We start from the raw sequence: 17303 nt of genomic DNA, 5'->3' as shown, positions 1-17303 counted from the left end.
CCTGAATCAGTATATTGGCCTCTTACACTGATTTGATACAGTATCGCAGGCACGGCAACCAAAACATGGTTTTCGCAGCAAGATCGCCGCAATGACGTAGCGTCTAATCTTACAATCGCTCCTGCGTACCCAGGTAAGTCCAAGCGTTCCTTTGAACGAACTTGCCCAATCCGATCCGGCAGGAACACTGCAACGTGAAACCTGCTTTGTCCTTTTCTTGTCGTAAGACGCGAGAAATTGCGGCAGTCGCCGATCTATAAACAATCACGATTCCGTCTCTCTCTCTCTTCTGTCTAGAGAATTTGCTTCAGCATTCGCCCCCGACGGAATTCGTTGACAGCCATCCCATCCGGGTATCACAGTTCTCTCAAGTTCAGCATATCCAAGTAACGAACGCCACGCCAAAAGCCGAAATGTCAACACGCAAATCCAGCCGCGCAACCAAAGCGGTAAAATACACATCCGCATCCGAAGGCTCGGATTTCGAGGACAAGAAGCGGAAGCCCAGGAAGGCAACTACAGCTACCCCCAAAGGACCTACAAAAAGGACAAAAGCAGCACCAAACGCGACCACCGTTTCGGGAAAGAAGGCCCCCATGAACCCCAAGCGCCCCGCCGAATCCGACGACAACGAGTCCAGCAACGAAGCCGCCGCCATCTTACCGCCTAAACCCAAGCGCCAAAAGAAAGACCCCGAGACACTCGCCCAAGAAGCCCACGAGAAGCAGGTCAAAGCCGACAAAGCGCTGCACAAACAAAACTGGCAGGACTGGCTCGCCTCCCACTCCGTCGAAGGCGAGATGCTTGAAGAAGAGCCCGACAAGGAAGAAAGTATCACGCAAACCGACGCGCTGAAGAAGTACGGGCTCAAGAAAGAGGAACTGACGTCCCTGCTGCGGTACGAGAAGAAGAACCCGTTGTATGGCGGGACAATGAAGTTGTTCCTCGAGGAAAACGTGAGGGAGTTGGGCTTCAGGAAGATGGGGATGCTGGAGGGGGTAGAAGGAGGTGATGAGGAGGTGATGAGGAGGGGGCAGGAGATTTGGCAAGCAGAGTAAGTTGACATGTGTGTTATCTAATTGAGTAGATATACTAACACGAGATCTTAGGCATAAAGACGATCCTGAGTCTGAGGACGAAGCGAAACCGACGAAATTGAAGAAGGCCGAAAAGTCCGCGCCGACAAAAGAGAAAAAGGAAACATCGGCCAAACCCGAGAAATCGAAGAAGGACGCCCCAGTCAAACCCACCAAAGAAAGAACACCCAAGCAAAAGTGGTCAGCATACATATCCGCACACACCCTCGCTGCCGACTCGAACCTCACCGAAGAGCCATCCGACGTCATCAATCAAACAGAGTGCAAGAACAAGTACAGTCTCACGCCCCAGGACCTAGCTTGTCTGTCTTTCTTCCCCAAGAAGAACCCGGTGTACGGGAAAATCATGAAGTTATTCGAAGAGAGCGAAGTGAAGAAGTTGGCGTATGTGAAGACTGCTGTTCTAGCTGGAGTGGAGGACGATGGTAAGGATGAAGGGGCGTTGGTGAAGGAGGGGAGGAAGATTTTTGAGGAGCAGCGAGAGGGGGAGGAGGATGAGGAAGAGTAGGGGCTGTTTGGTACGCGGCCACGACTGATATGGTCCGCAGCGACATGCAACAACAGGATTCGTGAATTTACGAGATTACCGTCCTGACTTTTCCCTTGTATCCGCTTTTACTACCCTGACTCCGATCTCACCTACCCGAATCCTCTCACCACTTGATAGCCTTCTTGAACACAGGAACCTCCTCGAAAGTATCCACACTCCACTTCAACTTCCCATCCCCCGTGATCCACGCACCCTGATCAGTAGCCTTCAGTCCAGTCTTCTCGTTCTCGCTAATCTCATGCTTACTTGCGCCAATGCTGTCCTTTGCCAACCAAACAACCGGCGTCTTACTCGTGAAAGCAGGGTTCAGGTAGGCTTTCTTCAGGTCCTCGTTGCTGTATTGAGGTTCCTCATCTTCGTCAAAGTCGCCGTCGCGCAGCCAAGCCTTCAAGGCAGTGTAGCTACCGAACACGTGTGGCTGTAGGAACCGGGCAACAGGCGAGACGACCTTGGACGGCACATGCGTCCGTTCGCTCACGCGATCAATCCTCGACTCTGCGTGCTGAAGAGCTTCAGATTCGCCTTCCTCTGCCGAAGACAGTAGTGGTGCCTGCTCACTGTCTTCAGAGTCGAGCGCGAGATCCGCGGGTAGGTATCGTTCGAGTGGAGCGAAGTAACGGTTCGTGATATAGTTGAAGATGGCGGTGGCGAAAAGTAGAATGACAAGCATGATTAGAGGACCAGTCGCTTCGCGTAAACTGAAGAGACCGACAAGGCACAGCTCGGCGATGTAGATACCAGTGAGAAGATGCTGCAGAGAAAGCGTGTACGCATGTCCTTTAGTGTCGATTTTCGGTGTCGCGGTATACAACAGCTGGTACTGGTAGCACCAGTAGAAGATTACAAGACCGATAGCAGCGACGCCAAGGACGAGAGGCGCGATACAGGAGTAAACGATCGCTGCAATAGATCAGTAACAGGTCGTCTGTGACATCTGAGATGACTTACCGATGACGACAAAGTTGCCGTACTTCGGGAATAGCTTGCCCCAAGCCATGCCCCTCATTGTGGTGAAGCTGTTGTACTTCTGACGGGGGGTCTTATCGAAGAATCTGTCATAGAAAACATACGACAGCACGTCGGTGTAGTTCAGTATGTTACTTGGGGCATTGGTCAAAGCCTGGACAATGAAGTACGCCAGATAGGTGTTTGATGCTCTCGGCAAACGCTCCGCGAGTTGCTGTGGTATTCGGCTTGGATCTTTGACGATTTGCGATACTACCGCTGCAGCACCTGAAGCGAGTGTGGTGACAAGGAAGACCTGCAGTACTTGGAAGACAAAGTACCACTTGAGCACCTTCAGCTCAATGACAGTCTTAGTCGGCTCTCCGAATTTTGTAAAGATGTCTGCATTATGTCAGCCCGAAGGTAGCAATATAGGTCAAAGGAGGACACTTACACCTAAAGATTTTAGGTACGTAGCTAGCCAACGCGCTCAAGGCCAGAGAAGGTAGGAGACCACTAAGTAGGCTCATAAGTCCGGATGGAAGCTTGTTGAGGAACGCGAGCCATTTAAAATTCTCGGCGAGATATTCAACATTCGACAATGCACCGACTACTCCAACTGGAATGGACCAAAGTATGATGACAGCGACGACTAGGGTGATGGCTACTCCACTCTGAGATATCCGATGCGCAGGTGCTAGGTTCAGGTTGGCCCAGATAACTTCATTGGGCGTAGTACCGACAAAGCGAGGGGTGAGAGACAGAATGTCAGACGATGCGATCTGTTGGTAGGCTCTCTGAGCCGCGGGCTGGGTGCGAAACTCAACGAAGACCGCCGCAGCTCCACCAAGACTCTCAGCTGTCTCGTTCGATTCGCGAGCCTTCTCGATGTCATTCTCTTTCTCCTTAATCTGGTCTCGGAAATAGCTGATGCTGTCAACTTCCTTGCCAACCACTGGTGTCTTGGATTTGTGTGTAGGTCGTAGGGACTTCTTCATTTGCTTGGGTAGCTGCTCGTATTTGATGTTGCGGTTGTGGCTCTTCCCAACTTCCTTGTTGACGTTCAGAATTAGGGACATCTCGGCACCCTCTAGCTCCTCGACTTTCGAGTTCCTCTCTGAAACGAGCGACACAAGCTTCTCGCCTTTGGTAACTGGCCAGATCCTGACTGCATCGTCGCCGAAGAACCGTTGCATGTTGCCTTCGTCGAGAGCTGCGGTAGGTGCCGAGAGGTAGAGTACGGTACGTGAAGACAGCCTCTTCGCGTTCGGCTTTGACAGATTCCATGCTTGCCGCAGTCCGATTAGCCATAGGCGTTCTCGTGCAACAGTGAACATGACAAAACTGAAAAATATCCATGCCACAACGGCATGCGCATAGAGATGGTCCTTGTGCTTCACATTGCCGATACCAACGCGATTAAGTTCCTTGGAATTGCCGCCACCGGTATAATTGGCAGGCAGAAGGATAGGCCAGGTAATGACTGCACCACCGACGCAGATGAAGATAAGAGTCCTCATGAATCGCAGGAACAAGTACGAGTCAAGCGACTGGTGGTAAAGCATGAACTTGTCCGGAACGGTCCTCATGGTGTGGACCCATTCGAAGTAGCCTGGCGATTTCGAACATGGCGTGCGATCCTTTTCTGGTACGGTGCCAATAAACGTCCGTGGTGAGTAGATCTTGGGGAAGCGGCGCCAGATGAGGACAAACGCGACCATGTACAAAGTCGCAATCACGGCCGTGGGCACGAAAGCTGCAGCGAGTGACGCGAACGAAGAAGGGCCGCTAGACTTCGTGACAGGGGATGTTAGTACACGCGTTTTGAGTAAAGTCGGGGTGTGGACGCAGGTACGTACCGACTGGACATGGCTGGTGCCATGGTCTTTGGCGACGAACACCGTCTGAAGATCCATGCCGGGTGTCTGTTGTGGGGCAAGAACTGATTAGCAATGCCTCATAGCCGATGCAGGACGAGAAATTACAGATTGGCAAAGCGGAAGAGGTTGTGACGGAGGCTTTGCGCGCTTCTGCCTGTGTTGACGAGTGTTGCGGAGAGCGATGGGTGAAGCCTGTCAAGCAGGGACGCCGATGACGTAGACGCGTCAGTGGCGCGGATTCATGCAGGTCACGTGTGACTCACTTTGAGACAGCAAACCAACATGACAGACCCGGGCTCGTCCAATCATGCAATAGATATGTTCAGAGGACCTAAGGCGTCCAGTACAATTAATGCGCGCATGATGAACCCAGTCGACATTATTACAATGTTATATGTATGCCTACGTAACTAAGAAAGCCCCATCCGGTATTCGTACAACAGTCTATAACGCGTGGTATCGCAGTATGCAAGCCTGTTACCCACTATCCAAAACGCCCACAAAGGAAAGATCCCGACAAATGCCTAACGCCGCCGTATGCAAGAAAATAAACTGGATACTACTGGGCACACCTAGAGCCACAGCAGCCATCTGATCACTCCAACCCCCATACCAAATACTCTCTTGACAGATCCGACGAGCACAACGATGAGCCAAAGACACCACATGAGTGCAACGAGAGCCCATTCAACGAGCATCCATCCAAATCCTCGGATCCAGCGCATCCTGCGTTTGCGCGTGCGAATCATGCGGTCAATCTTGTCTGTGATCTGCTTGACCTGCAGGGGGCCTTGTCCGGAGACCTCACTCGTGATGCGCACAGCTTGGTCCCCGCTTTCTAGAATACGCGGCATGAGGTCAGAGTCGACCGTAGATTGCAAAGCCGAGATCTGGTTGGTGAGTTGCTGAATGGCTTTATCGCGGAAAGATTCAAGTGAGGACTGTAATGCCTTTGTGGATGACTCCAGATCCTTGACCAACATGCGTGCAGCAAGAACGTGCTCTTCCTTGCGCGGAACGGGGTAGAGTCGCATCTTTGATGTAGCGGCAGCGCGACTCAGGAAGTCGGGAGGCGGATCTCTTATACTGTGCGCGCGTCGGTCGATTTCCCTTGCTTTGACGCCTGAGCAGAGGAATAGAGCGCGCACTCGAGCGATGTCCGCTTGGGTAACACCATTCGCGTTTTTGTTACGATCAGCAGCATTGTCATCGCCGTCGGCAATGCTCCAGTGTCTCCCGTTAAGCCCAGGCCGAGAGGCACTACGCCGCCTATGCGAGCCCTGTGCGTTTCGGAGTCCAGTGGGAGGGAGGCCCACCATGTCACCGCCAGGCCGAGCGAGCACTTCGTTGATCCGCTCCTGACTGTGGCTCTGAGTAAGAGTGAGATCTCCTGCGGAAGAGTTCCCGGATATAGTACCAAGGTCCATACGTGGTGGTAAAAGCCGATCAATTCTAGGAGAGCGACTGTTCTTCTGCTCTCGCGCCTGGCGTGAGATGTGATGCTCAAAATCCGATTCCTCATTGGGGATTGTGTGAATTGGCCGGAACGAAGGTAGATCAAGATGGTTGCGGTCGTTGTTGGTAACACTACCATCTGTCCCTGCCGTGACGGTCCGACTCATCGGTGGCTGTTTGCTGTGCTTGGCTTTGACCGTGCCATAATCGTCGAAATCGACAGAGTTGCGATCAGACACGGTGTCCGCATCCGAGTCGTCGGCCCGGTCTCTTCTGAAGATGATATCACCGACTTTGGTGCCCTCGTTCTTCACGCCCTTGAAGAATCTTGTGACAGCTGAATGTGGCTCCTGAGTGTCCCTGCGACGTAGCTTATCCGGGCTAGGCAAGCTACTGACACTATCATTCTTGCGGTGACCGAGTAGATTCATCACAGCACCTGGAGCTGCTAGGATGGCTGTTCCGATGTGTTTGTCTTCTTTGTCGTCTGGAGTTTCCTCGCTGGTCTGCCGAGATCTGGCCTTCCTGTCTGTTCCAGCAGATTCTGGGCGGAATTCGTGTTTGTGATCATCACTGTGGTCATGCGAATGGAAAATGCTGTTGAATTTGCCCCGTTTCGCTTTCCTCGTCTGTGAGTTTGACCGACTTGGAGGTGATGAGAGATCGCCTCCAATATGTGGGAAGCGTTTGGCGTGTGGAGTGTTTGGAGCTGAGCTGTCTTGGTCATCGAAAGACGAACGAGGCTCATTATCGTCAATGGAAAGAGACAGAGCTGTACGAGCCTTCGGTGGCATCTTGAAGTTGCGCCGCTCCTTCATGTATGCGAAGCCGTTCGTAGGGCGGGGGACTTCCAGCGAGTCTCTAGATGGCCTGCTGTCTGATGTGACCTCTTCATTCCGCCCCCATTTGTTCGGCGTATCCGGTGTGAAGTCAGGGGTTGACTTGGGTTGTGACTCTCGCGCTTGTTGCTCAAGAAGCAAAGCCAAAGGACCGGTGTTGTGATCTGGGTCGGTGACTATACGAGTCTTTCGTTTGCGAGTATCTGATTCTGACTCTGAGCTATCGCTATCGTCGTGGCTGCGCAGCCGTGAACCCCGTCTAGAATGCTTGCCGCCTCTAGGGCTATCAGTTCGCAGCGCTGGAAGCAACCTTCGCTTGCGCCCACGTTCGCTGCCTTTGTCGCTCTCGTCACCTGTCGTGTGATCGACTGCGATGCTGGGCAGGCCATCAATCCAGCTCTTCCTTCGGTTATCAGGGTAGTCTTTGCTTGCGCGCGGTGATAGGAAGTCTTTTGGCTGGACCTCTTTGGGAGGCGGATATACCTTCCGGCCGTAGCGATTCTCCACAAGCAGCTTGTTGTCGCCTTGTTCCAGCCAGTGCGCGTCCGCAAGCAACTCTTGTGGGCTGAAAATCCAGCCTTTGTGAGGTCTCGCAGGCTTGCTCGGGGCAGGTCCCACTTCGTGATCGTGGTGTATCTTGGGTAGCTGTACGGCATCGTCTCGACGGTAGCCGGCTCGCTTCGCATGCTGCTCAACGCGATCCACCCACTCGCGTACCTGCTCAACGTCGTCAAATTCTTCCGAAGAGTGGTCGAGCGTGACTCGCTCCCGAGCCCTGCTCCGGCGGTTTCGTATGTATTGGAGAGGGTTGTACGGTCGGCCGAGTTCGTGCTGTTTGCCAGCGTGAGACGGCACGCGGGTGAGCTGTGCCTGGGGACTGCCTGGGACGCTGCTTGAGGAAAAGACAAAGTTGCCTGGGTTGTTAGCATCGGGTTTCAGAGGCGGTAGAAATTCCAAAAGTCGCAGATACTCCATGCGAAGCTCGATGTACGCGCGCGCTTTCTCGACTCGAGCAATCGTGGCAGGAGACGTGTTGATGTTCTGCGCGCCGGGAAATGCGATGGATGCGCTTCTCTGCATGGAGGTAGACATGTGGCGGGTTGGAGAGCTCTGGCCGCCCATTGGGGATATGTTGCGTGAAGTGCGCCGTTGCTCATTGAGATACTGCTTGAGACTGCCGCCAGCGCCATAGTTGGAGAAGCTGCCCTCTCGCTGAGAAGCAGAGGGAACCCGTGACTGGGATGCCAGAAGCTGACCACTGCTGATGTGTCGCCTTCGACTCTCGCTCAGGTTCAGCGCCATGTGTACCAGCTGGTTCGGGTCAATGGCCTGCCGTGGCTGCGCGGTGTTGGGCGAGGGGTCTCGATCACGGGCTGGAGGCTGCATGCTGTATGCGCTCCCCCTAGTCTTGCCAATGCGTATGCGCTCGTCGTGTCGGTCCTGGGAGTCGGTGAAGTTAATGCGGGATGCTGCGCCGGGGGCAGGGCCTGGGCCATCTCTCTGTACCTCTCGCGACAGAGGCGAGCTGGCTGCATCCTTCTCGTGTGTGCCATGGTGTCGCGAGGTGCGCTTGCCCTTTGCCTCGTCCCGGTGAGCCTCGTGGTTGCCATGTCGCTGCCGTGGCCCGCTGGGAAAGTTTGAATCTAGAAGGAAGCCGCCAGATCTGCGAACGCGCTGCTTCCGGCGCGCAAAGTCTTCCTCGTGCACCGAGTCCCTAGCCAGCAGGCTGCCCGATGCTGAGCTCCCTGCGTCGTTGGTCGCGCCTGTGCCGGGCCTGAAATCTTGGCTCCGCCGCGGGGAAGAGCTCCCTTCGCCGTGGTCGGTGTAGGCGCCCGAGTTGCTGGCGATGTATGTGTGCGAGGAAGTCGTCCAGCGGTCCGAGTCTCCCGACGGCCGGCCATGACTGGAGCTTGCTGACATTGCTGGTGATGGCGCCTATGTCACCTCGAAGGGCCAGGGGGGCGCATGGCGGATGCCGACGGCTGCGCGAGCAGAGGTGCGGCCGTCTCCGGGGTATCGCGACCAGGCGATGTTGCGACGAGATGCTCACGTGTAGGGCCTACGTAGCAGCGTATGAAATCATATGTGGGGTGGGCGGCTCGATGCTGTCTGGAGGATGGCCTCGGTAGGAGAAGCATGATCGTCTGCACCCCTGTTTCTCCTCCAAACGTCAAGAGTGGGCCCGTGTGCAACAGGTCCTTCACATGCCATTTTGTCTTCACACTCACCAGGCCATCCGACTTTCTCATAAGACACATCAGAATTCGTGTGCTGGCTGTCGTTTTGAGCTGCTTGACGAGTATGGAGTGTTAATGTTCGTACTACTGGACATGGTCAGAAAAGCCAGCCACGAACACCAAACGCCGAGGTCGTCTTCAATAACACGTTCCTCAGCATGCAAGCCATATGATACATAGACTGGCCTTGCCAGACGTTCTAGCCCACTCGACCACATGGAAAACTTTCAGGCGTCCAGCACTACCGGCACTGTGGTAGCGACTTGTCTTTCCCGTCTTAGTATCAGCGGCAGAATCTAGGGTAGGCTAATGTGTTCGTCGGCAGTGGTCGGGTAGTTCGCATGGGCAAAGAAGATCAGACATAGCCGTCCACCTCATACAAAGAAGAAACTGAGCGGACCTGCAGCCTACACCAGGGTACAACAAGCAAATTAGGATATCTAGCGTCAATCAAGGCTTCAAGGTGGACCTCTTCACACCCATAGCGAACCGATAGGCAGCGGGTACCTTCCCCGAACACCACACTGCTCTATGCGGAGAGCACAAATCATGATCTGCTAATAGGTTCTCCTCCTGTATTACTACCGCTCGGCCACGGCATGTACCCGAGATATCCTACAGATCGACGGCGAGCCTGCTCCAAAGGACGCAAGTTGCCAGCTTTGCAGACTCTGGTCATGTATCCGTAGACATGTTTCTGGTGGACGTCTGCATACATTGTTGGGGTCCAGTGCGAGCATGTTCACGTATTGCTTGATTACCTAGGTAAGCTGATTCCATCTCAAGAGTTTGACTACATGTTCAGCTCTGCTCCGAATAACTGACAGTCGGTTGCACTGCTTCCAAACGATGGACCGAAATAAGTACAGTCCGCATCCGTCGTATTAGAGGCATTGCACTCGCATCTGCAGCGTGAGGCTGAGGAAAAAGCACAGTTGACCCGGACAGAGGGGCAGAGCCGAAGCTGACGGGCTAGTACGACTGCGCATGATGAGTGTAAGGGTAAAAATGCGAGCTGTGTGGTTGAACCTGTGAACCTGGAAGCAGTCTTCTCAACAAGGCCATCGGCAGGGCATGTATGGCTTATCGATTCGCAAACGTGGTTTTTCCTGTACTTCGCAAAAATGACGAGCATCTCGAGACATGAAACGTCGGCCCAGCCCTATGCAGGCTAGGAAGCTTACGAATCGATAAGCGTTACTCACACCCTTTCCCTCTGCAAGGCGCGTGCTTCAGCGCTGGGCGGGAAGGCTGACATGTTGCGCGCTGGAGCCTATCAAGGTAGCATCGGAGCGGTGTCAGAGCTGCATCATCGCGATGGTATGCCTCAAGTCAGGCAGATCGAATGTGGCATTCCTGCAACACAGGATGCATGGTGTTTTGCGACCACTGCTCGAATAGGGCAAGAGGGGTACCACGCCCGCGGTAGGGTCTTTTGATGCTAATCGGTGGATAAGGTTTCGTGGCCGCTGGACGTCAGCCTCGGGCCATCTGTCGACCGATCTTACATCTAGTGCCCATATACCGCATATCGGAGAGGTGGCCTAGTCTGACTTCAGCAAGGCGAAGGATCAGGGCCAAACTCCGTGTCTTCGTACAGTCTGATTGCGCCCCACCCGACAGACTCGCAAGATGGAGAGCGCAAGATCAACGCCGGCCAGGCTGAAGAAGGCTGCAGCCGATCGCGAATGACGGAGACGTCGTGCTTCCTAGGTGCAAGCCATGCCTCTGCAGCTGGACTCGAGGCTTGCTGAGACACCAATTGGCTCCTTGGATCGGCCACTCTTCGTAAAGCAAGCAAATTCCCACGCCCGCTGATTCGTCCAAAGCCTCGGCTCCGCTTGGGCCAGCCCAAAGGCGTCTTCCGGTACAGGCCCGGAGCAAGGCTGAACAAGGAAATAACGAGAGACAAGTGCAGCGAATGCTGATGCTGCCTTGCCAGAAGCATCTAGAGGGTGTCGTGATGTCGGGTGATGATGCGATGTGAATTGTCAATGTCCAGGTTGCTCCCGGGCTGCGAGAGTCGGTCGCGAGCCGGAACATCGAATTAGGAAAAGCATGACCAAGCCATGAACCACAATGCTCGCTCGCCCTAGCCAGCCCGCAACCCTCCGCTTTCTTGGACGTGCAGTTCGTTGCGAGACGGAATGATCCGAGCAGGGTTTGGACGGCAATCCTTCGTTCCTTTTGATTATCTGGCCCAGCTGGCCCAGAAACCGGCCCAGCTCAGCAGGCTGCGTCACCTGATTCGCCATGGCCTCAGCACACGTCGTTCAGCCTGAGGCAGGAGACCCAATAAGCACTCAGCTCGCCAGCTTGCCGTTTGTAGCGTGGCTTGCAGCTCAAGGCTCGTCCACTCACCTTGAGAAACGAGGCTGACTGCGCCATTCCAGCCTCGTGCGCACTCCACTGGGCCCAGCGAAAATCGGGATATCTTGCTGCCTGGCCCCCCGCCCTTTCTAGATCGACTTGGAAACACATCACACGTCCCTAGTACCCCAGGACTACACCTGCCATTCTCTGAACCTGTCGGTTTTAGCTGCCGTTAGAGCGACAGGACGCGCCCCACCAAGCGAGCCTCCCCAACACTCAACCGTATCGGACCGTGTGACAGACTTGCACAGCACTACTGGATTTCAGCCTGGTCGGAACCTACCTGGACTTCATCTGGCGCCATCAAGTTGATGCCTCCTACAAGAACCAGAGCCAGGATGAAAGAGAATGCGGCGACCACTACCCCTACCGTCACGGATACCAAGGCTAGCGAACCAATAGAGCCCGCTCCAGCACCAAGGGAGACCATTGTGACAGCACCTAGCATTCAGACGACGCCTGCTACTTCGCCCACCTTTGAAGCAAATTCGAAGCCTCCATCTCGCAGAGTATTGCGACTAAAGTGTCCGCTCTGCGGGGACTATCCCGATGGCTTCCGCAGTGAGCATGAGCTCCGACGTCATACCAACCGTGTGCACAAAAAGGCACGTAAAGTCTGGGTGACCATCGACACTTCGCCCGACAAGTCGTTCCTGGCCAACTGTAAGGCGTGCCAGACCGGAAAGAAGTACAACGAATGCTACAACGCCGCAAGTCACCTTCGACGCATGCACTTTCACCCCCACAAACGCGGTGAAAGGAAGATGACTGCAGCGGAGGCTCGACGCGGCGGGAAGCCTGGCGACTTGGATCCCCCAATGGAGGTCCTCAAAGCCAACTGGCTGCGGGAAGTGGACGAGATACTTGGAGACGACAACGAACCTACCGAGGAGGACGCAGCATCTACATCCTTATCGCCGACTCAGACTATGCCGCCGCAGATACAGCCACAGCTGCAGGCGCAGATTACTCCAAACAAGGCGGAAGTAAAGGCACCACCGACGCCAACTACACCTTCCACTCGGTCGATGGCGATAGATAGCATAGTTGAAAAGCAGAACGCTGCATGAACGCGGGCGCATATTAGATGGCGTATGGAAGGAAACGCCGATCCGCATTCTCATGTAGGCATGTTGAGTCGTGGTTCACCAGACGCGAGTCTGACAAACGGACTCGATCAATCTGCATTCTCTGGCACTGCTCTTTCTGCGGATGCGCCAACTGTTTCGCCCGACAGCGCTCGGAGAGTCAGGAGTCGGGACAGCGGTCGTCTACGAATAATGCCGATCATTACTGATTGCGCAAGGTTGATCTTGGAGGAGACTCGGAGCGGTAAAATTATTTGGCGTTGACGGGGTTGACGTTGGATGGCGGCAGGCTGTCGTAGATGTGCAGCAACTGCACAGTAGTTGGGTTGTGTTCTAGGCGGCGGCAACGTTTCAGTCTGACGGCGCCGTCACAATTAATCAGATGGATGTGGGAGGGTGGATTATTCTTCATAGACCCGCATTATGGGCTGTTCGATGCTGCGTTTATAGTGGCGATCTTGTAGTACATACATAGTATGAACAAATGACTTTGAACATGAAGTCTAGGAAACGTAAGAATTCTTCGACACGATTAGTTGTAAAGAGAAGAGAGGAGTGAAGGAGGTCCGAATAGGATGTGAGGTGCAATTAAGATACATGTCGATCAACGAAGGGGTGGCGGAACGGTACACCCGACTCAAACGGCTCGTGCGCAGCAATTTGAGTGCTGCATCGTGAATCCTTCGCAGCCACCACACCACCGTTGCAGCCACCACGAGGTATGTCGCTGACGTGTCTACCATGCCACTTTATACACGAGGCTGATTGTCCTGTCTAGCCGCATATTCCTCCGTGCGTACGCCATCGCCTATTATGCGCTTCCTCGCTCTCCGATAGCCTTAGCCTTGCCCGCGGAGTCTTAGATCTGGTCATGGCTGTGTCGCCTGCACACGCTCACGTATCACGACTCGTTACCGGCGCAGAGACAGTGCGTGCCACTCGCGAAACATAGTGTAGAACACAAGGTAGGGCTTGGGGTATAGCACCCACATCGGCGGACTATGGCCTTTCGCCGCGCATACGGCAACCTGGGGAGTCTATACAGCATCCCGCCCCCGGGCGCTGTGCCTTCGTTTGGGTTGACTAGGCCGCAGTATAATTCTGTAAATCTGGGCGGCCTCTACGCCCGCAGCAAGTCTAAGTTCCCGACTGGATGGGCATACTTTGAGGATGGGTCTGTTTTCATACTTCCCTTTGCGTGGTTCCCTCACGATACCTTCGAAGCGCGCATGAAGATAGCTGCGCAGTTCGTAAGTGGGCCGACGCCGAAGATGCAGGAGATACGGCGAGAGAATCCGCACATGAAGCGCTTCATCATTATCAAGTGAGTACCACGGCTTGCAGTTTGGATGTATGTGCTAACAACCACACCAGTAAGGACACAAGGCAGTTACGCGAGAACACATTTCGCATCCTAGCCCGCAATGCCCAAGATGGGCAGAGAGTATCCGTCGCCGACCCGCCCTTCGAAAACGTCGAGTTGACTCTCGACCCCACCGAAAGCCGCCCGATATCCGCACGTTTCAACGACGCCCCCCAATTGAGATTCGAACACAGATTGCGGAACAGTGAGGCTCTGCAGACGTTTCGCGGTACATTAGTCGATGGCGTCCTACAGCCAAACGTTCGCCTAGGAAATGGTCTGCGCTTGTCGGACAAGCCAGAGATACTGAAGCCCCAGTTGACGGCAAAGAGGCGGGCGCGAAACCACGAGGCTACTAGGCTTCGCGAAAGCGTCGGTCTGCCTCCAAAGGCACCTGCAAAGCTGCTTGACGGGCTGGATGGTCGGTCTTTGAGAGACCGACCTTTCCCCACGAGCTCAGACAGGCGCAAGCCTTTCCCTCGAACACCGCCTCGAGACCGCGATCTAGAGCTTCGAGAAGCCCATCTGGCCGAAAGGGAGCGCGAGCTCATCAAGCTACAACAGCAGCTCCTGCGACAGACCATGCGCATCCAGAACTCTCCGCCGCGTCGAGAACGCCATCCTCGATCCCAGCCCCGCGACGACAACTACACAAATACGCATCGAACACGCGAAGCCACCGAAGCACGCACTTACACGGAGTCGGATACCACAACCGCAGAGATCGAAGCAAGGAGAAAGGCACTTGAACAGGAGGAAGAGCTCCTAAGATACAAGCGCAAGGCATGGCTTCTCGAACAGAAGCTGGCTCAGGCTTCAGCACCTCCAGCACGTCCTCCACCTAGACGCCCAGCTCGCCAGTACGATGACGAAGCGCAAGACTACGACAACACACGATATTCTACTGAAGTTACACCCGAACGAGACGCCTTATCTGATGTGCAACATGACGAGGGCGCTGCAGACGGTCACGATCTAGACAATTCATCACCGACCGAAGCGCTTCAGAGCTTAAGATCCCGTATCCAGCTTCCTACGAGGCAGACGATGCGATCACATCGGACGCCACGGTGAATGACTATGAAGTCTCTTGCGCACCATTCCTTTACTCTCACGAGCCGACTACGAAACGATACCGCCTGTGATCGTAACGCGAACGAATAGCATAATACTTTAGTAACCGAAGAAACGTCTCTCATACAATGAGCACGCACATTGCTACATCAATGTACCATACTCAGCCATCATATGATACCCTGTACGAACGACTATAGATGCAACGATAGATAGACTTGTTAGAATTATACTTCACTCTCATCTCTTCTTCCGCGTACTGGGACATGCTCACCCTGACAGAATGCAGAAAGCACCCGGAGTGCACCACTTCCAAGATTATCAATCTTTCTCGCTTCCACAAAGTCACGGATAATGCCGTGCCTGTTAAACGTCCGACACTTGAATGGCTCCATGGTGTCGGTTCGGGTACGGTATCCAGTAGGCCTACATGTCCATCTCAATCTCTCATACCCCGAGAACGGGGTCTTGGGACCAAAACTTCCAGGAACGTACATATTGACCGTCGCTGTGGACGTCATCACGCCCAAAACCGATGACGCTTCTCCCAGCACCACAACGGGAAACTGTCGCGCCAACAGGGAACCATCTTGTCCATTTTACGTACTATGTCCGCCAAGCACGATAGAACGCTGCTCGGATGCAAACGGGGCCGTCAGACTAGGAACAAGGCGTGTCAGGGTATCCCTTGCGATCGAGCGGCATGGCAGGGGAACCAGCGAGTGAACCACGTCAGGGCAGTGATCTGAGCATCTTGTTCCAAGGAAAACATTAAACATTTAGCTTCCATAGACGGCGATGCTTCAGAGGTAACTGGGGTAGCTCATCAAATATTGCATGTATCTTGATTTCATAATTAGAGAGTTACTTACGTGCCCGAGGGAAGAGGAGGATACGATCCACAAGGAAAGGCCTCTTGCAACACTCTTGTGCTATCGAGCGGTGCCCCAGCCCGCCACAGTCACCTTGGCCCTCCGCAAAGTCGCCGAATCCGTGTTCTTGCCTTCGCCGACGTACTCCTCACTCAAAGCTTGCAACTTGCTCCACCTTCATTTGACCTTCAGGATGTGCGCGCGCCTGGAGAGATAATGTTTCACAAGATCGCGAAGTTATCACATGTATCATCGACAAATGAAGTGGGAGATCAGTGCAAACAGTCACAAATCTACCGCCAGTTATCTTTGGTATCAAGATTGTTTTATGTACAACGACATAAACCTAACAGTATATTCGAGGTCTTGCAATATATTGTCTTTATAGCAGGACCGAAGCGGTGGTTTGTTCACCAATTGAAGTTGACGGACACTTCACCGAGATGCATGGGAACAAGAAACCGAGGAACATTGGGCTATGCTGTGAACGTTGCCTGGCAGTGACAGATGACAATCAAAGCTAACACCGTGTGGCTAATCCATATGAAGATCGCTAATCGGGATCGGACATGTAGCAAAGAGGCGTAGATGGTACGCCGCAACGATGCCCAGGTGTGGGATTCTTCTCTTATATTACCGCAAATGTACAATGACGCTGTGACTGACAAGACGAGGAATCAATGCTGCAATTGGTAGGAATGGCAGAGTGACAGAGTGACCAATGCACGTGGCGGCCTGGGGTTCAGGACAGAAGGTTTGATCTTAGGTTTATCGGCTGCTACCGACATCTATCTAGGGATCTGAACTAAGATGACGGAATCGCAACACCTGACTAGGACACAGCCGAATGTTGGTAGCCCGTCACCCCGTATACCCGAGCTGTCGAAGGTTTCCCAAGTTTCCCTAGATTCAGGGGAATTCATCGATTCTCTTCGCGACAAAGCTAAATGCGCGGGCATCTAGATTTCGGATCTAGGCGCAACTCTTCGTTGGCCTGCATTTCGGCGGGGTTGGCCGTTGATTGGCTGCTCACGTGGTGCAGGGGAAACCATCGGCTTCCAAGGTTCATTGCGAATCTAGTGAACATTAGCATGTAATGTCGACCATGAGCGCATGACGCTTGCCCGCGCGAAGTTGTCTGCACAGCTCCAGCCCACATTTCAGATTGCATGCGACAGCGTCGCCCCACGACACGTGCCGTCTGGACACCGCAGCACGTCTCCACTGCCCGCAAAAAGGAACAAAAAGCTGTTCGGACAATATGCCAAAAGCAACCGACTCCCTTCGGGCATTAACACCCTGCATCGACACGTCGAGTCGAGGCCACCCACAGCTACCGTGGGTCCACTGTCCATACACGTCATGCTGTAACGTTGTCGGCTCGGTTGCAGTAGCGGATAGCAGAGAAGGTTATTACGCCGCTGAATCGCCGTGGTGTTCAACACCAGGGCAACCTTTGCTGGAGTGGAGTTTCGCACCCTTGTTCCAAGAAACCCACTGAATGCGACTGACTTCCTTAAACGGAGATCT

General features: G+C 53.9%; 5 protein-coding genes across 5 annotated transcripts; 3 read left to right on the top strand and 2 right to left on the bottom strand.

Annotated features, from left to right (window-relative positions):
* Positions 1 to 413: 413 nt before the first annotated feature.
* On the top strand, positions 414 to 1605 carry J4E90_006604 (uncharacterized protein; the record flags this gene model as incomplete). Its single annotated transcript, XM_051436149.1, has 2 exons — positions 414 to 1054; positions 1110 to 1605. 2 exons carry the CDS (start codon positions 414 to 416, stop codon positions 1603 to 1605), a joined length of 1137 nt encoding a protein of 378 aa, XP_051289943.1.
* Positions 1606 to 1750: 145 nt separating this feature from the next.
* Positions 1751 to 4313, bottom strand: J4E90_006603 (uncharacterized protein; the record flags this gene model as incomplete). The annotated part of the gene is made up of 3 exons (XM_051436148.1): positions 1751 to 2547; positions 2596 to 2994; positions 3047 to 4313. 3 exons carry the CDS (start codon positions 4311 to 4313, stop codon positions 1751 to 1753), a joined length of 2463 nt encoding a protein of 820 aa, XP_051289942.1.
* A 731-nt stretch (positions 4314 to 5044) lies between these two features.
* J4E90_006602 (uncharacterized protein) lies at positions 5045 to 8686 on the bottom strand (the record flags this gene model as incomplete). The annotated part of the gene is made up of 1 exon (XM_051436147.1): positions 5045 to 8686. One exon carries the CDS (start codon positions 8684 to 8686, stop codon positions 5045 to 5047), a length of 3642 nt encoding a protein of 1213 aa, XP_051289941.1.
* A 3028-nt stretch (positions 8687 to 11714) lies between these two features.
* Positions 11715 to 12446, top strand: J4E90_006601 (uncharacterized protein; the record flags this gene model as incomplete). Its single annotated transcript, XM_051436146.1, has 1 exon — positions 11715 to 12446. The coding sequence occupies one exon, from the start codon at positions 11715 to 11717 to the stop codon at positions 12444 to 12446; it is 732 nt and encodes a 243-aa protein (XP_051289940.1).
* Positions 12447 to 13465: 1019 nt separating this feature from the next.
* J4E90_006600 (uncharacterized protein) lies at positions 13466 to 14901 on the top strand (the record flags this gene model as incomplete). The annotated part of the gene is made up of 2 exons (XM_051436145.1): positions 13466 to 13788; positions 13839 to 14901. The coding sequence occupies 2 exons, from the start codon at positions 13466 to 13468 to the stop codon at positions 14899 to 14901; spliced, it is 1386 nt and encodes a 461-aa protein (XP_051289939.1).
* Between the last annotated feature and the right edge of the window lie 2402 nt (positions 14902 to 17303).

This window comes from Alternaria incomplexa (assembly GCF_024043165.1).
Source record: "Alternaria incomplexa strain BMP 0042 chromosome Unknown scaffold_9, whole genome shotgun sequence".
Taxonomy (NCBI): Eukaryota; Fungi; Ascomycota; class Dothideomycetes; order Pleosporales; family Pleosporaceae; genus Alternaria; species Alternaria incomplexa.
This window is presented reverse-complemented; position numbering and strand designations above follow the sequence as displayed.